Consider the following 19,209-nt stretch of genomic DNA (forward strand, 5'->3'; position numbering starts at 1 on the left):
TATATTTCTCAAAATGTGACTCACAATTTGATTAAGGGGACTTATTACAAATTCAGAAATGCAGTTGCAAGAGCTAGTGAACTGAACATTTGATCTTTTCTGCAGGAAAAACCAGTGGATCTGTAAGTTGCAGGTAATGACCAGTGGCCTTCATACTCAGCCCCCATTTGGAGCTGCTGTTGCCGTTGGAGACGCTGTATTGAATTGGTGAGACGGAGCGAGAACACGCTAGAAAATAAACCTATCCAGCATACTCCTTTAATCTCTCCTTTAAGCACCACTCAAGCTTTCCATTCATAGAACTGAGGGGAAAATGCATGTTCATATTTACTTTGCCTTCCTGTCTTTCATAGTTCCTAAGAGTAAAGGAAACATCCGAAAACAGTAAACGGAAGCAACACACTCAGCATGAAAGATTAAACCAGTTATTCAGTTATTCTCATATGGCTTTTCTGTATTCACAATTATTTTTTTTTGTAATATATACATACAACCGTTAATGTTTTGATGCACAAACCCACAAGAATAAAACACATTTATTCACATGAGGCTACACACACAAACTGCTGTAGTGCCGTCGAATGTCCGATACAAAAATAATCGCACTGGAACAGAGTAGATGAGCGCTACTCAGCTCCACGTCCTGTGAGCCGCGGTGTCTGCAGGTCTTTGCTCATACCGAGCGCTACACCACCTGATTTCACTAATCATCTCATCAACTTGGTTCAGATAATAAGCTAATTACTGAAATCAGATGGTGTAGCGCACGGTAGGAGGGAATGCCTGCAGACAGCGGCCCGCAGGACGTGGAGTCGAGTGGCGCTGGTCGAGATGACGGAGCGAACACTATTTACCCCATAGCATTCTACATAGTGAACATCTCTTGTGGTACAAGGCTGCAACTGCATGGCTGTATACTAATCTCTTCAGTTAAAGGAATGAACACCTGAAACGCTTCCTGACCATACTCAAGGACTTCCCGTCAGCGAAGCAACCAACGTCATGCACTTTACTTCATATCGTTTTCCAGACTGAATTTGTTCCAATTTTATGTTAAAATACCGAAAACGAGAGGCCGAGAGATGACGAGTCTCTCTGGAGTGACAAAATGGCGTTCGCCCTGCAAGCACGCTTGGCGCCGCTAAGTGAGACAGTGCACATTTAATTAAAAAAAAGAAAAACGTCTTGTTTTGTAAACAACGTTCAGTTGAGAAGGACTTGCTGGAGGGGTCTTCAGGAGAGGGCACGCTGATGACTGGCTTTTCCCATGTCGCGTGTGAGCAGAACCGACCCGAGGTCTGTGAATGGCTCCTCCCGCCCCGCCCCGCGCCGTGCCGGTGACACTGACAGTCACAGCAGAGGGGCGCAGAGGAGCGCAGAGGGGCACGCGGAGACTGGGGACAGACGGCCTACCCCGCAGCACCGGGGCTGGCCGCCTCGTTGATGAGCGAGCGCGCTCGGTCTCGCGTTCTCCTCTGCTGCACACGCTCAGACCGGCTCCCATGGCGTCGAGGTGTTCCACAGCGTGCACGTTCGAGAGCCGTGTACGGAAAGGTAGTGAACGCTCCCCCCCCCCCCCCCCCACCCCTCTCTCAGCCGCTGCCGCCCTGGCCCGCGGACGGAGGGGGCGGCGGCTCACTGACGGACAGCTCGTGCGCCAGGTCGTTGAAGCGGGCGATGTAGTCCACGCTGCTCTCACTCATCATGCAGGCCAGCTGGGAGTCCACCTGTACGGGGGGAGGGGTCAAAGGGCACGGCTCAGCATCCAGGGCAGGACAGAACATGGCCGCTTACAGTGTCAAGCTGTACAAGTCCTCCTGTAGTGGATGGTACATGTGCAGCATTGTGCAAAAGTCTGAGGCACACCGGATTACCGGAAAACTTACTAAGTTTTTTAAATTTTCTGCATGATAGTGTCAGCAGAAAACTTGAGATTTCCAACAATTAATTTTCCCAAATTAACAATTTGTACTAGACGCTTTTATCCAATAGCTGATTAGACTAAGCAGGGGACAATCCTGCCTGGAGTAATGTGGGGTTAAGGGCCTTGAGCAAGATTCCAACAGCTGTGTGGATCTTACTGTGGCTACACCAAGCTTGAACCAACCTAGACATGAACCATAGCCTCTTAGCCTTAAATGTAAGATACATTGTAGTGTTTTGCTACATTGTTTCTGAACTTAATTTTTAAATAGCAGGAGAATGCTAGACGCATGTGTATGAAGTGATGTCCAATGACATCATATACAGGCAGTCCATGGCCTAGTGGCTAAGGTGCATGACCAGGACCCGGAAAGTTTTCAAGGTTCAAGCCCAGGTGTAGCCACAATAAAATCCATAACCCCACATTGCTCTAGGGGGGATTGTCCCTGGCTTAGTCTAACCAAATGTCCTGTAAGTCGCTTCGGATAAAAGCGTCAGCTAATAATGAATAATAATGTCAGGGTGAGTGAACAGCGATAAGGAGGAGCGTGGAGGCTCGGCCCACCTCTCCGACGTCGGGCAGCCCGCGGGAGTGGAAGGAGTCTCGAGAGCTGCTGTCCAGGAGGCTGGGCCCCAGCAGGGAGGTCCCGCTGGAGGGCCCGGAGGGGGTCAGCATCTTCCGGCCCTTCTCCGGGGAGATCAGGCTCGCTGTGCGGAGAGGGGCACGCCATGAGCAAAGGGGAAATGAGCAAGAGGGAATTTAAATGTGCTAGAACTGGATTTAAAGACAAGCTGATACGGAAGTTAGAGCAGCACTAGCTAGGCTTATATACGAGCGCAACTGATCTTTCGGAGAAAGATTTGAAGAGCGGGGAGTCTATTTGACTGAAATCAAATGAGAATGCACGCCGCTGTGTGAGAAGGATAATTGATTGGAGGGGAATGGAAAATTGACAGACATTTGATATAAACGTCCACTGGTACACTACACATTGATGTAAAATCTTGAATTCCAAGTGAATGGAAAAAAATAAAAAATAAAAAAATAAATTGAGGAAAAGGTGAATTTTGATTTCAGCTTGTCTTTAATCTAGTGCCAGTGAGCGAGAGCTCCAGGAGAGAGAAGGGGAGGCTCACAGAGCAGGCAGCTCAGCGTGGAGTCGCTGGACTCGTTGGGGTACCACTGCGGGTCGTGAGAGGGGGAGGCGATCCAGCTCCTCTGGGGACTGCAGGCGGGGGAGGGGAGGCTCCGCGGGCCCTCACTGCCGTTCAGCTTGGCAGGGGAGAGGGAGGAGCTGTCGCCTGAGGGCACAGACCGAGTGTCAGCGCACGAAAATGCACCCCACACAAGCACGCGTGCAGTCAATCACCCAAACTGGTCATCCAATAGGCTCGCAGTCAATCAGTCAAACGGTCACACATATGCACGCACAGGAATATACACACACACACACACACACACACACACACACACAGGTATACACACACGCAGTCAATCACACAAACGGTCACACAGAGTCACACACAGAGTCACACAGAGTCACACACAGTCACACACAGTCACACACAGTCACACACAGTCACACACAGTCACACAGTCACACACAGTCACACACAGTCACACGCGTACCATAAGAGTGAGTGGAGGAGTTGATGGCCAGCTCGATGATGGAGTCGCTGATGTGTGTGGCGGTCTCGCCCTGGGACAGGGCCTCCTCTGGCGGGCCCGGGAGCGATATGTCCAGCAGAGACGCCACGCTGGGAGGGGACAGGAGAGTGTCTGTGTCCCCCGCAGGAGAGAGGGGAGACAGCCCGTTGTCCAACGTCACCTACAACACAAATAAATAAAAGAAGATCATTGACAAGAAACTAAGGAGGGGAAAAAACACTAGAGATACACACCAGTCCAGATTCACACAGCTACAGTTGTGTTGAAAAGGTTCACGCTTTTAGCATGTCATGTTTCTATTTCATATGGAAGGACAGCAAGTTTGTGGGTACATCCAACCCAGTTAGGGACAGGTGCAGGACTATATAGGCAACTTGCAAGCATCGGCGCACTGAACTTTTAGCTCACATATACAGGTCTTCATCATGCACACTAATGAATATAATAACATGAGCTAATAGAAATGGCATGTGCACCCATAAGCAAGTGAGCATTTTAACTACACAGTGTACTACGGGCAATTTACTGTACAACTAATAGGAGGAGTGGTGCAGGGCACCCTGTAGCAGCCTGTAGCGTAGTGGCTAAGGTACACGACCAGGACCAGGTCCACGATAAGATCTGCACAGCTGTTGAGTCCTTGAGCGAGGCCCTTAACCAGCCCACAGGGTTCAATAAAGTATCACACTAGCCACACACTGTGTAGCTAGGTTACACCTTGACTGATTTAACCACACCACATTGTGGGGAGTAGAGTGAACCACTTAGGTTGTCACAATTGGATACCAAAAACACAATTTGACACCCTACACAAAAGGTTAATCCCCTACATAGTGCATGATAAAGCATAGAGGGAGCCAATGCAGCCCTAGACTTCAACTCATGTCTCTGCCTGTGTTCATGGTGTTTTACTGACTGAGCAACTCAGCAGGTAGAGGCAGCACACAGACAGAAAATGGTGCAAAATGGTGGTGGGAATTTTACAGTTCCCAATGCAATTTTACATCCCGTATCACCCTGTGAAATGATATTAAATTACCTTACTTCAAACGTAATTCAACAATGCACTCTCTTTCATCTGGCATCTTTTCATTTTGCAGTCTAGCGTTTTACTGAAAACCTTACTGAGATGTGATTTGTGACGTCACAGCTTTCTGTTTGAGATTCATAAGAACGAATGGATGGATAATAAGAGGTAAGATGGCGTCCCACCTTTAATACGCACAACTGAAAACGGCAAGAAAATGACTAAATAAAATCACTGTGCAGGAGGGTAGGTTTGTGAGACTAAAGGCCATTTTCATTCATTTCCCCCTGCTGCAGGTCGGCTTGCTGATCCTTTTACTGGTGCTCTCAGTAACCTCCCATTTCAAACTCATATTTTCTTCCATTTTACATCAGCCATCTCTGTACAATTACAGCCTTTACTAGTGACGGGTAATGTCACAGCTGCACACTTTGTCTCTTCCCAGGTACCGTTTATATTGCTTTCAATCAAGAAGCCATTATGGTTCTAGACAAAGGACGGAATAATCTGGATCAAATTGAGATAATGAGTCTCTGTGTGGGACTCGGGTGTCTGCTGGTAATGTCCATTATGAAAGCATGTACATACCCAACGGGCCCTAGTAAAATGTATTAATCACAAAATGGAGTCTCACCAGCCTGTTTAGCAGTGTGTGAGCTGACATCTCATTTCTACTCACACCATGTTTTCACCACATGTCCCACGCTACCCGTGGTGGATGGCTGAACATTTGGGACAGTAATAAATTTTGGTCGCAATAAATAATCCAAAATTAATTCAGAAACAACCACAATATTAGCTAGGCCGAGAGGACTGAATCTATAACATCGATTTAAATAATAACAAATAATTAAGTCCAAGATTGAAATGTTGCATTTCATCAAAAGTGAGAAGGAATGAAATTAAAGTGAACAGAGCATAACGTCCTCATACCGACCGTCTTCTTTAATCTGGTTAAACTGGTTTTTAATCATTTACACACTGTCTGTTATACGCAATGCAAATAACATGTCTTGAATTACATTGCCAGGCCAGACATATGTATAAGCCTGGAGGGAACCTGAATGACCAGAGACACGCTCGTATTACTTAAAGCCCGTAAAGCCCGTTCTCGGCGTTCATTGAAAACATGCAGCCAATTGTTTAACTGGGGCCAAGGACTCGCTGCGATACCCATCTCTCCCACCATCTGCTCACCTCGGCGGGGACGACAGCGGCCGGGGTCTGAGGGAGGTGGTCCCGTTTGGGCTCCGGAGTCACCGCGTCCGGAGCGAGGAGGAGGCCGACCGCACCGGGTCCCTCCGGCTCGTGAGACGGGCTGCCGGGGATGATACCAGCTGACTTGGCGGCCAAGTCAATGGCGCCTGCGAACCGGACAGAACACGGCCAAATGTAACCTGAATCAGACCGACGGTTCGGACTCCATAATGCTGCACATTGCCATGCACTCTGTATTCCAACCATAAAATATGGACCGCATTAAATACAGTTAGACTAATAACTCCTATTATTTAGATTTAACAGACATGCGTTCAAGGCTCGAAATGTTAGCTAAAGTACGCCAACATATAAACAAAAATTATATTCGCTACCGAACGTTGGCTAACAGTTTGAAAAGGTGGGGCGAATAAAAATGGGTCCCGACAGGAATGACGACGAGAGCACAAAAGTTCACAATCATTCGCCTGTTATAATGCACTTTAAGTAAAATAATGTTTGTTCCTGGGATAACAAAAAATCCCAGGTATTCAGTTAATCAGCTAGCTTCATTGGTAGATTCAAGTCGCATCCATTTGTATTAAAAAGGCGTAGGTGGCAAACGAAATGTAATGTGAATTCAAAATCGTTCAGCTGTGCCTGTTTGCTGCAAACATAGTTCCCCGCAAACGTTCGCACGTCCGGTGTAGGTTTTCCAAATATAGCCAAACAGGAAATGCTAAATAAAAATCATGAGAACTGGTTAAATGTGGTTAAATGTGCTCAACTTTGTATCGTTAAATTTAACTGGTGCTGAATCCCTGGAGTATACACTCACCAAGCACTTTAATGGCTTGTTTATGAGAGATGTTAGAGGAGAAGGGCCAGACTGGTCAAAGCTGACAAGAAGGTGACCACACATTGGTACGCAGAAAAGCATCTCTGAACACACAACGCATCATAACTCTTAAGTGGATAGGCTACAGCAGTAGAAGTAAAAAAAAAAAGTAATAAATACGTAATAAAGTGCTCAGTGAGTGTGTATATAGCAGAGAGAGCAACTCAGTCTTTTTCTGTTTTATTTGGGCACGGACGCTTTCGGCTTCTGCCTTCGTCGGCATGCAACGAGTTGCTGTCCTTCTCTCTCTTTAAAATAAAAAACATGGCATGGTTCCTTACTGGAGAGCTGGCTGGCTGTTGCGGAGGTCTGCGGAGTGGCTTTGGGGAGGACGGGGCGGGAGGTGGCCTGCATGGAAGGCTGGAGGGGCCGGAAAGAGCCGGTACCTTGAGCGAGAAGGAGGGGAGGAGGGACAGGAGCGTTGCAATCAACCAAACAGCATTACATCATACCCATATCTGAGACAGTCTCAGGCATGGCCACCTGGCGTATTAAATCCCTCATTTTCTCCTTTGCCATTCCGCAAAACATAATACGCACACGACCATGTAATGCGACGGCTATAAATCTGAGAAGTAGATATAATCTTTTTACATTCTTCTCGAGCCTGGCTTGAGAAGACAAAAATATCGATCTGAGGAGGAAATAAAGACCTTAGAGCAGTGGACTGTGTGGGAGGGTGCACTGGCACCACTTGTGGGATTGTACCACGCAAGCAGTGAGAAAGTGTGTGTGCGTGCACGCGTTGACCTACTTGAACAGGCTTTAAGCAGCACCAAACTGCTGCAATAATTTCACGGTTTGACAGATCTCACTGTATCTGGTTTACATTTCAGTTTGGCAGAGAAATGCTGTGCACTGAAGCAGCAAAAACATGACAGTGTTTTATAGACGCTAACGTTTCTGTGCTAAGTTTAGCGCTGACCGTGTCAAGCACGTTTAATCACACAGCCTAAGCCTGTGAGAGGACGGAGGAGAAAAGAAGAGAACAAGGAGGGAGAATAAACCGATTCGTAACTTGACGCCTTCATCTCTGTTGCCATATAGAATGTGTCAGTGGGATGGCTGTATGTTCAGGAGCAGTATGGCAGTGAGGGAGCAGGGGTACCTGCGATGGAGGAGTTGGAGAGGATGGAGAAGGAGCACACGTGCTGTGAGGAGTCCCCGGTGGTCCGAGGGAGCAGAGTTCTCTGTGGGGGGACAGTGTAGGATTATAACAGACACCTGGTAACCATGCACCTATTTTACCATTTTACCCAGTGTTCATTTCACTACTTTCACATTTTCAGGTCAAAAGAATACTGTGTTTGTGTTTTGCTTGTCCCTGCCAGTAAGCCAACTATTGTATTGTATTAGATATTGTATTGTTGTACTCGGGGTATTCTAGCTGCCAACGGTAGTATGCTAGTTGGTAAGTTGATGTATTCTTCAAGGGATCCAATTGTATCTGTATGGTCATGATGAGATTCGGAACCATACTGTTCTCTAGGGTCCTCGTCACACTTCTTCCTGTGTTCGATCTGCACTTCCTTGTATGTTGTTCTGGATAAGAGCGTCTGCTAAATGCTTTGTAATGTAATGTAATGTTATGTAACTGTTCCGACTCATATCTCCCCAGGGTTCCTCACCCACCTGCACCACAAGAGGCTTTCGTAGGTGCCGGTTCCTGACCTTCCTCTGTTTTGGGAGGAAAAGGTCAGATTGCATCTGGAAAAGGAATGCACACAGGTCAGCTGACAGGGGTCAAAGGTCACACCAACAACCAAACATCATAGTGTTTCTCAGACTATTGTTTCACCATAATGGCACATGGTGCTTATACAACAGGAGCCATTCCATAGCGCATGAAAAAACATTTCCACTTTGTGTGTGCTCATGGGACAAATGACTGAAAAGCTGGAGAGCTTCACTCCATTACTAACCTACAAAAACAGAATCCACAATTTCAACAGAAATATTCAGTCGGTCAAATCAGACAGATGATGAAATGCAGAAGAGGCACGGAGATACGAAAGCATTGCGAATCAAAGTCACTCAGAACTACGGTAAGCGACATGAACACACCAGTTCTTATAATCTGAATGTTCTTGACTGGAATGATTTTCCTACATTATGTTTCTACTTTTAAAGTATTACTTCTTAGTTCAGCTTATTCCTCAATAATAACTGGATTCCAAATTATGCTTTGGCCTTACAGGCAAATTGTTTGATTTTGTTCTTCCCCTTATCAAACACCATGGACTTTATTTTACAATAGTGCAATTCTGTAATTTTGATAGAATTCTGACTTTGTTAATCATTGGGAAGTGTGACAAGTGTGAAATTGTTTTAAGCCTGCAGTTGTTTCAGTGACAAGCTTGTTAATGCATAATGACAGTCTGTGTTTTAGAAGAACGTACATCAAACCACCAAAAGGGCAACTAAGGAGAATGTGAGGCAGACCAATCAGACTGGAGCACATACTTGTAGACACTGCGGGTCCAAACATTTGTCTGCAGCCCGTTTGCAATAAAAGCCAAAAATCAGTAGACCGATTCCTTGATCTCAGTTTACCGTCCGATAACCGAGAAGCGACCTCCATCCTACGAAAGTCAGCCATTTTGTTCCTCTGTGTCCTGACACACATAAGAGGAACATCACTGGCGCACATCTCGCTCGGTGTTTCAGCCCGGGTACGAGGGCTCCTCTACTCACGCTGAAGGAGTGCAGCTGCTGGCGGAAGGCCAGCTCAGCCTCCTTGTTGGGGGAGAACATCTTTCCGTGGCGGCTGTTGGGCGGCAGCGTGGTGGGGACGGCGAAGAGGCTGCTGTCCGTGTCTCCTGAGGCCAGCAGCGAGCGGGGAAGGTTCCGGATGCCTGGGAGAGCAGAGGCTCCAGCGTTAGCCTTTGTGCGCCCTGCCCCAATTGACAACTCATGCAAGGACAAGAAACCGCAAGCGTCGACCTTTAGCCCACTCGAGGAGAGGGGGCGAGTCCTTGGGCAGCTGTGAGCACACGCGTGCGTAGGTGTGTTACCCGTCATAAGTGCCGCCGTTAATGTTGTCAGTTACAAAATGATGTTCAAACTAAACTAGGTTATAAGTGCCAGGCCATGTCCACAGGCTAGTCATCAGAGGTCTAAGATTAATCTTTGACTAAATGGAAAGCAAAGCGACTATCAAAATATTGCTCAGTCTCCTCCATTATAGGCAGTCGCTGTATATGAAGATATATTGTACCCATAATGTTCCTTGCTGGAGCAATTGAGATGCGAATGTTTAGATCCCGACTAGTATACTTCCTGCTACTCGAATGAAGGACATCAGAATGCAATTGAAATGTATTCAAGCCTGTATAATGTAGTTCACGAATGTGAACCTAAATAAAGTATTAAAATGTGTGTGAGAGCACTTACCCCCGCGGATGGAGCCCTGGTGGCGGCCGCAGCTGGGACTGCGCACACCCAGCGTCATGCTCTTCCCCGGCGGGGTGACGGACTGCTCCTCTGAGCCGGGCTTCAGCGGCGAGGTGGCGGTGGAGCACAGCTCCGCGGCCTGAGGCGGGAGAGGAGAACAGGCAGAAGCTGAAAGGGCCCTACGGGCTACAGCCGGTCACCTCTCAGTGCCGCAAAGCACCTCAGACTGTGGAGAGAGCTTCAAACATCCCTGTAGGGCTCCAATGAAATAATACAGTTATTCAGCTGACACTATTAGCCAAAGTGACTTCAACGATTAGACAAAGTAGGGGTCAATCCCCCCTGGAGCAATGTGGGGTTAAGGCCCTTGCTCAAGGGCCCAGTTGATCTTATTGCGGCTCCACTGGGGCTTGAAGCACCAGGTCCCAGTCAAGCACTTTAGCCCTATAGCCTAGAATAGCCTACAACGGAGCACACAAGCTCAAACAAATCTCCTACCAGTACAACCGGTTGCCGAGAAGACATTCTACACACTTCCGTAACACTGCCTTGAAGTAGAAGCGGCTGTAGAACAGAGGCAGTAGTGACCGTGTGCCGGGTGGTGCAGTAGTGACCGCGCGGCGGGACCGGGCTGGGGGAAACTCACGGGTTTGGGGTTGACCTCGGAGGAGACGAGGCGCAGCAGGCAGCGCAGGACGCGGTGGGTGTTGGGCCGGGGCCGGGGGCTGGGGTGAGGCCGGCCCTCCTCCTGGGACACGGGCAGCCATTCGTACTCCAGCTGCAGCTTCCCCGGCTTGCCCAGCATGAGGTAGAGCTCGGCCAGCGTGACGTTCTCCGTGCTGCGCGCGCACCAGCCCTCCTCCCGAATCTGCTGCGGGGGCCTCCCGCTGGCCGCACCCGCGTCCTCCTTCCCGCCGGCCCTCCTGCTGCCCCGCCCCGCCTCGGGGCCGCCAGGGTCCTCGGGGGGCCGGTCTTCTTTAGTGCAAGTGTCCCCCGGTGGCGGCGCGGGAACCGGAGGAGGGGGGGACTCTGAAACGTCAGCAGGCCCCTCTAGGGAGAGGCCCGACCCTTTAGTCCTGTCCTCTGCACATCCTCCTCCTCCGTCACCAGAGGAGTCCGGCGGGTCATTTTTGGGAGAGAGGACAACCTCCGTGCACGGTCCCTCCTTCACCCGTGAGGCGAGGCCCGGCCCCGACGCGTCTCCAGTCCCCGAGGAGCCTCCGGTTGACTCCTCTCCAGGGCCACTCCTCCTCTCCAGCTGAGGAAGAGGAGGGGCCCCCTCTGTCAGGCCTGGGGCACTTCCCTCCTTCTGCCCAGGGGCGTGAGGGGGGAGAGCTGCAAGGCTGTTTTGCGGGGGGTTCGGGGGGTTCAAGGAGCCCGGCGCTTTGTCGTCTGCCTTCCCAGTCGAGGCATCGTCCGCCGCTTCGGGGGCCGGGCCCTCCGCTCGCCGCACCTCGGCCCCGCCCGCGCGGCCCTGCTTGCCGAGGCCCCTGGGGGCCGCCTGGATGCCCAGCATGTGGGCGGCTGGGAGGTCCCTGCCCCCGGATCGGCACTTGCCGCTCTCCAGCCAGTGGACGGTGCAGAAGGCTTTGGAGTGAACCACGCGGGCCACGCCGGGCAGGGGCGTCAGGGTGCTGCTCTCGGCCGGGTACAGGAACAGCTCCTCCCGCTCCTGGCCCCACGGGGAGTGCTGCTGCCCCTCCAGAGCATCCCGCTCCTCCAAGCTCTTCCACTGGGCCCCATGAGTTAAAGCAAATACTCAGAGATGGGCTGTCTATGTACACTCTAATACTCTCATACTCACACATACAGACTCAAACACTGTCATATGCATTTGTACAATCTCGTACACTGTCGTATGCATTCGTACGCTCTCAGACACTGTCGTATGCATTAGTACGCTCTCAGACACTGTCGTATGCATTAGTACGCTCTCAGACACTGTTGTATGCATTCGTACACTCTCAGACGCTGTTGTATGCATTCGTACGCTCTCAGACACTGTCGTATGCATTCGTACGCTCTCAGACACCGTCGTATGCATTCGTATGCTCTCATACACTTCATGCAAACAAATGTGTGTGAATACGGATGGCAGTGTAGCACAAGGGCACACTGGGTAGGGAATTGGTTCAGTTCCCAGTACGGGCACTGCTGCTGAGTCCTTGAGCCAGGGGCTTAACTAGAAACCCTTCAGTGAATATCCAGTGGTATAAATGGGTTAATGTAAAAAGAATGTAAGCTCTATGATTCACTCTGTATAAGAGCACCAGCTAAATGCCTAAAATAAAAATATGATGCACTGAGGAAACTGAGGAAAAACATAGCTTTGAGCTGCACACCGAGCCAACTGTGCGAAAGGGATACGATTCTGTGGTCTTGGATGGCCCACTTCTGCTTAAGGAACTCGATCAGGCTGGACACCTTCCTGTGGAGTTCCACCATCATCCTGCAGAAGACAAGCAGCTCAGGGTGAGAGGTCGACCAGCAATATCTTCTCTGTGTCCAACTATGGTCCACACAGCAGCAGGGTGGAGTAGAGACACCAGTGTGTGGAATGAGAGGGTGGAGGAGAGACACCAGCATGTGGAATGAGAGGGTAGATGAGAGACACCAGCATGTGGAATGAGAGGGTGGAGGAGAGACACCAGCGTGTGGAATGAGAGGGTGGAGGAGAGACACCAGTGTGTGGAATGAGAGGGTGGAGGAGAGACACCAGTGTGTGGAATGAGAGGGTGGAGGAGAGACACCAGTGTGTGGAATGAGAGGGTGGAGGAGAGACACCAGTGTGTGGAATGAGAGGGTGGAGCAGAGACACCAGTGTGTGGATAATAAATCGTCATACCTGAGTCTGGGGTTATGAGCCAGGCTCTGGACCCGTGCCCAGGAGTGGTTGCTGCGGGGCTGCAGCTCCATGGGCACTTTCAGGGGCAACCGCACTGGCTTCTGGTCCTCTTCATCACTGACGCCTGGATGGAGAAGAGAGAGAGAAAGAAGAAGTCAGAGAAAGATAGAAAGAGACGAGAAAAGTAGAGATAGGCAGGGGGAGGTGAGAGGAGCAGAGAGGGAAACAACTGAAACTGTCCACAGAATGCATCACACATCCCACACTTAACACTTCAATTGCTTTAAAACGTGTTTCCATGGAAACCACAGATTTGTAATCCCCGCCCTCCCACCCCATCTGTTTGTTGGGCTCCCGATATGAACTTGTTCAGGAGAATTAATCCATTTGCTGTCACTCGTTCCATGACATAATCAATTACTTGTGCTGCTCCCACTTGAGTCTATGCATCCACTGAAGTGCCCATAAGATACTGACCTACGATATCAAGAACAAGGGACCAGTGCACATGATAATGAAAACAGTTAATATTCCTGACAGAAAGGGAAGTGGAATTAGGAATAATGCTGCATTGAATTAAGCTAAATGTTTCCAGTTCTGTCCGATCGGAGGCTAATTCAGCCACCTTAGGTTGCAGATACACAATATTACCAGATAACTAAGAGTGCAATGTCTTTGAAAACAAATTATTTTCAGAACTCCTATGTTCAAATCCACCAACTGCCTATGCACCACAATGCACAGGGAAGGCCCAAATGTTTGATGTTGGTTTGCAGGGTAGTAGGCGGCATCAATTGAAAACGATTTCAAATACTGCACTAAAACCACAAGAAAACAGGTACATCAACTCTGAAGTCAAACTGCGACACACAATAAACACCACCAGTGGAACTGAAGATTCCAGTGAAAGTTTGATTTCACAGCCTATGGCTTCAGCAACACACTAATGTAATGTAAAACACAGTGTGAAGCAAACCGCAGTGCCAGGCTTTCATGCTGAACCATAATCAAAATGGAGATTTAACAAACCGCGCTGATAAATATGGTGATTTAAACCCTTTCACCTTAAACCACAAACCAAAAGGAACCACTGGAGTCCCGAGACAGGCCACATATTGAATGAAATATTCACTGAAATTATGCTTGTGTTAATGGTGGCCGACCAGAGTGGATTTAAGAGAAAACAGATTTCTATTAAGAATTTTATCTGCCATGACAATTCATTACTCATTACCTACCATCAGGATCACACAGTTTTTTAAGCGCTCGACACATGGGCACTTTAATCCTCAGGTTCCTGCCCTTGGAGCGTACGGTGGTCGCCCTGTCAAAAAGGAGCCAAGACGATATGATGAATACGTGTTCATAAAAGTAACCCACCTCATGCAAAATAATGAAGATTCGATGTTTCTCATGTGCCATACAGGTTTGTTTGGTTGCACAAAGAAGGCGTTTGACTCGATGTGATTTATTTTGTTCTCACTACCATGTTCTGCTGTAATGGCTTTCTGAAACGAAACGTTGCACGGTACTCACCCATGCTGAATGAGCTCGTTGAGTTTGGCAACATTCTTGTCGTCCATTACTGAGTGAGACAGAAATGCAATAAGCAAACAGTAAAGAACTTCCTCCTAAAACGATCCAGTGCCTATCCACACCCGCCCCCCCCAGAAAAAATAAAAAATGAAACAAAATAAAATTAGCTAAAGTACATAGTTGTGAAAATGAACCAGGGGGTTTAAAAATTACAGAAATCATTACCTGTACCCTGCTGGTTTATTTTCACACCACTCGTGCGGCTTCACAGCGTTCCTCAAATCACCCAGATTCTTCACATTTCAGCTCGTGAGAGAACAGAATCTGCCCCTCTGGAGCGAAAGCTCTGATTTATTTCTTCAGGAACTCTGGCACCTCTGCGCCCCGTGCCAACACTAATAAAAATGGCCGCAATGTGCCCGGCTGCTACGGTCGCACTTACAGCCGCCGACCTTCTTCCTCAGCTCGGCGTAGCAGATGAGTCCGTACAGCTCCTGGGAGGACTTCTTCAGCACGCGTGAGTAGGCTGAGGAGAGGAGAGTCACGGCAGGTTTCAGAAGCACGCCACTGTACGAGCACGCAGCCACGCACACAAGTCCACAGCCCAATTCTCTCACACGCAGAGAGTTTGCAACGCTGGTGTCGGAGCACTGTTCAAGTTCGCCCGGTACCGGGTATTTTAGCTACACAAATACACGACCAGTATTGCTCCTAAAGACAAGGTTCTGGGCCCTTCATGTGACTGGGCTGGCGGACTTACACAAACACAAGAAAGCTTCCTACAGTTCACAATATCCATTTCCCACCTAAAATTAGAAATGAACACGATGAAAGCAGCACGCAGAGCGTGTGTGGTACGCTGACGGCGGGGGGCAGAGCGTGCTCACCGTTACTGAAGTCGATGTACTTGGAGATCTTGTGCCACGTGCGGTAGTAGAAGTGGCGCACCTGCTCCTTGTTCTTCACCATGCTGGCTGGCTTCCCCTTCTTCTTGTACTTCAGCGCGATGTTGTTCTGGATGGCTTCGAAATCCTTGCCGTGCTGCGGGAGATGGAAACGAAACCCTCAGCGGCCGCCCTGGAGCCTGGCGTAGCCCAGCTATCCAAACAGCGAAGGGGCCTGTACACAGTGTCCCTAAAACCTGTGGCGGCGGCTGCCAACATTCCTGTAAACCCGTAGTATCCAGGGAAACGCAGGACGTTACCTCATACAGCCCCTGAAAGAAGGTGTTCTTGTCCTCCGTGCTCCAGGACTCCCACTGTCTGCGCACTTTCTTCTGGCTGCTGCCCGCCTCGTCCTTCTCGCCGGCCCCCAGGCTCCGGGGCCCCGACTTTGACGCACCGCCGCTTGACCCGCCCGGGGAACCGGACTGGGCACACCCGGCCGGGGCAGGAGGCCCATTCTCAGTACCTGCAGCAGTGGCGTAAGTGTGGGGGGTTAGGGTTAGGGTGAACCCAAAAGTGTACATCACAGTATCACAGGTTCAAATCTACAGGCAGAGCTAAGTACCAAAGGTCAATTACAGATCAATCTGGCAACCCGAGGCGATTGGTCCCAATGATCAATGGCATTTTTAATATGCAGCTCTAACTTTAAAAGCACATCAAAGCTTTCTACCCAAAGTAAAATATTCCACAGCATTGAAGAAATCAGAATACCAAAATAAAAATGAAAAAGGTCAATCATAAAACTTTTGGAACACTAAGTAATAATGTCTAAGTGCTGTAGAAATGCTCAAGAAATTTGGGCCAAGCAACCGGTTACCTATGAAGTTAGACTGCAATAACACTTCCCATGGCACTGCCAAGAATCGATCACCATAACCTCGTTTTCAATTAACCAACAGAGTGTTCACGTTCTTTGTCCAAGGGTGAGAATTTAGCTTTCCTTGAACAATACCCATGACAATGACCTTAACAGTACAAAACTGAACAGCGAACACAAAGGAGTGTGATCACGTCAAGAGAATGCAGTTCAATGACTATGGGTTTCCCTTCAGTTCCTTCAAAATAAAACATAGCGAATCGGGTTTACTCTGTAGGCATGTGTGTCTAGGGAACATGGGCTCAAACTCAGAACAACATATGTAATGAGCTGGGAGCTTCAGGTCCGCTCCCTGGAGTATTGCACTGACATGACAATGCAAAGGCAAACACTCTTCTGGCATTGACAAAGACTGCAGGAGTCCCCAGACGGTATGGAGGAGAACACTGAATATCATGAAAAGAAATGAGGCACTCCCATTATAAGCAACCATATTGTCTGACAACATGAAGTGTATTGGTGTTCTAGCCTACAAATTTAAATTAAATCTAAATGAGCAGGAGTACGTTCATATGAATCAATCTAAATAAGACAGCGGGAAGAATAACTTGCATCAAAATTGTGTAAACTAGACTAGCATTACAAATAATATTCTACGTATAAAGAAAAAATATTGCTCAGTTATTTCGAAAACCCACCCATCAGTATAATATAATGTGGAATCAATTATTCATATTCAAAAATCTAATCAAATAAGCCGAAGTAAACAAGATTCAGGATCAGGATCAGCTAAAAGACAAAGACGCATTGTTTTGGCAATATTTACCATCTCCGGGACGAAAAACAAACAAACGAAAAACAATTAAGCGTCTCCTCTATAAAACGCAATACGCTGATGATTTGGCAATGAGCACCAAAATGTGACCCCTGGCAAGCTAATATAAAGCATCATAAATATCAAAAATGCCTAAGCTAAAACATACTGAGCAACCTAGACAACGGCACCGACCGTCCAATAGGCTAAGCACTGGGCCATTTTAAACGACAAATAATTACATGTCACCCCTTACTGTCAGAATCAACACGTTAGCCTACTTGAGGGTGGTATAAAACAGAGGAGCATTATCACATGTAATATTAATAGAAGGCGGACGGTTGTGATTTAGGGCGGCTGACGCGCACGAACAACCATCCCACTGTTTTTATAGACTGAACTCTGCACACAACAGCTCCACTCCAAACGAATGTAAGCGCCACTTGTTCCACCAATACCGCTGACACTTCGACATATACGTAGGAAAGTCTGGTGGGTGCCCAAGGTACACTATACATCCATAGGTACACCAGTCTTGTCCCCCTTCGCCTTACCTTTCCCCTTGACACCGCTGTGACCATTGATAGCTGAGGCAATGGGATCCTTCCGCAGCCGTTTGCTAGGAGGTCGTACGCTGGACCTTAGGAAATGGTGCTGATCCTGGCTTTGAGGGACAGGTGTGGATGTATCTTGGTTCGAACTAACGTTAGGTCCCGGCGGGTTCGATGAAGAAGTCGAGGGTATTGGTGCCGAACTTGACGAACCCGTAGATGATGGATTAGGAATTTCATCTCCGTTTCTCTTTGTATTGCTCTCTTCACTCCCCTGGTCTGCGCTCTCCTCTTCCTCGCAACCTTCAAGCTTTCGGCTCAATTTCTTCACCCCTTCATCCCCACTGCCATCCCCCTGCTTCACTGTCATCCTGGTAAAACATAACAAAGCGAAATGTTTATCATTTAAAAGAGTACATATTTTTAAACAACTTAAAAAGGCGACAATCTTTCCCTCTCAACATGGCCGCCGCTGTTTGTTTCAAATCCCCTTTCACCGTCCCGACAAAACAACCCGAAAAATCTTTCCCATTGTATTTATTATGCTCAATAAATATACCGATTCAAACGAAAGGCAGTTATATCGTTCTTTATCTTAGTTTTAGTTATACTTTGGTCGCGCTTTTACTTGTATTTTATCCAAGATCAGTGGAAATACAAACGCCTTCAGTTTAGCGCCCTGCAAAAACCCCAAACGACATTAACCTCTCGACAACGCAAAACATTTCGCTACAATCAACCGCTGATTAAAGTGCTTCATTTTGCAAGAATGTTACCCATTTTGATGTTCTTCGGGAGCAGATGGTGTCTTTTTTCTCCTCACCATGGATCCGAGGTTTTAGGAATATAAGACTTGGTTAAATTGAGCATATTCCAAAGCAAGATCGGGGATCTGCCAGCGACTATCTTCGTCTCGCTCCTGGTTCTCCGAGGCTGAAACTCGTCGCTGTTCCAGTAGAACGCAGCAACTAGCTCTGTCCAAACTCGCCACGGTTATAACTAATGACTTTTGAAATTAAAGGTCTTCTAATTTAGATCAACGTATAGACTAAGTATGACATTTAAGACAGCCAAATCTTTGCGAATGTACTGATACTATCGATTGTTTTCATGTACTTTTACACTGAACTGAAAGCAAAGCAGCAACTGATCTTCACCTCACTCATGGTCTGAACTTCGCTTGCTGCTACGTCATCACTTCAAATTTCTCAAAAGTTGTTTCTTCAATAAACATATATATTTTTACATGTGATTAATAACATATGTGACATTTTAAACCTACAACCGTCATGTTGTAGAGACATATTCACAATTCTTAATTTTTATAGCAAAGCAACAATTGAGCCTTTTTAGATCACAACGCTGCAGTCTAAGTTCAATAAACAAACTGAACCACCATATAGTTAATACATGTGGCAGAATTACGACTAAAAATGGGTTTCATTTCAGAAGGAAAACGTATTTTATTGTCAAACAACTATATGTCAGTACTGCATTCCGTTAACAAATATTACATTGATATGCATTACAGTCTGCGGTACAGTTGCATTTCATTCTATCAATGAAAACAGAAATATATCCATTCAATATAG

At 47.8% G+C, this 19,209-nt stretch overlaps 1 protein-coding gene across 1 annotated transcript; it reads right to left on the minus strand.

Annotated features, from left to right (window-relative positions):
- Nucleotides 1-1,592: 1,592 nt before the first annotated feature.
- Nucleotides 1,593-18,769, minus strand: LOC133121255 (protein cramped-like). Its single transcript, XM_061230460.1, has 20 exons — nt 18,394-18,769; nt 17,621-17,988; nt 15,693-15,898; nt 15,376-15,529; nt 14,931-15,014; nt 14,489-14,537; nt 14,191-14,276; nt 12,953-13,076; nt 12,475-12,556; nt 10,754-11,839; nt 10,108-10,246; nt 9,409-9,569; nt 8,347-8,421; nt 7,823-7,904; nt 6,996-7,100; nt 5,817-5,983; nt 3,554-3,752; nt 3,061-3,225; nt 2,489-2,631; nt 1,593-1,727 (listed from the first exon to the last, which is right to left on the minus strand). The coding sequence occupies exons 1-20, from the start codon at nt 18,441-18,443 to the stop codon at nt 1,593-1,595; spliced, it is 3,660 nt and encodes a 1,219-aa protein (XP_061086444.1). The 5' UTR covers nt 18,444-18,769.
- Nucleotides 18,770-19,209: the final 440 nt, after the last annotated feature.

This window comes from Conger conger, chromosome 2 (genome assembly GCF_963514075.1).
Source record: "Conger conger chromosome 2, fConCon1.1, whole genome shotgun sequence".
Classification (NCBI taxonomy): domain Eukaryota; kingdom Metazoa; phylum Chordata; class Actinopteri; order Anguilliformes; family Congridae; genus Conger; species Conger conger.

Coding starts and splice junctions, on each gene's coding strand:
- LOC133121255 (XM_061230460.1), bottom strand. CDS start 18,443: ATGGTGAGGAGAAAAAAGACACCATCTGCTCCCGAAGAACATCAAAAT. Junction 11,840..12,474: donor CCATCCAAGACCACAGAATC/GTATCCCTTTCG, acceptor CATGGGGCCCAG/TGGAAGAGCTTGGAGGAGCG. Junction 5,984..6,995: donor AACAGCCAGCCAGCTCTCCA/GTAAGGAACCAT, acceptor TCCGGTTCGCAG/GCGCCATTGACTTGGCCGCC.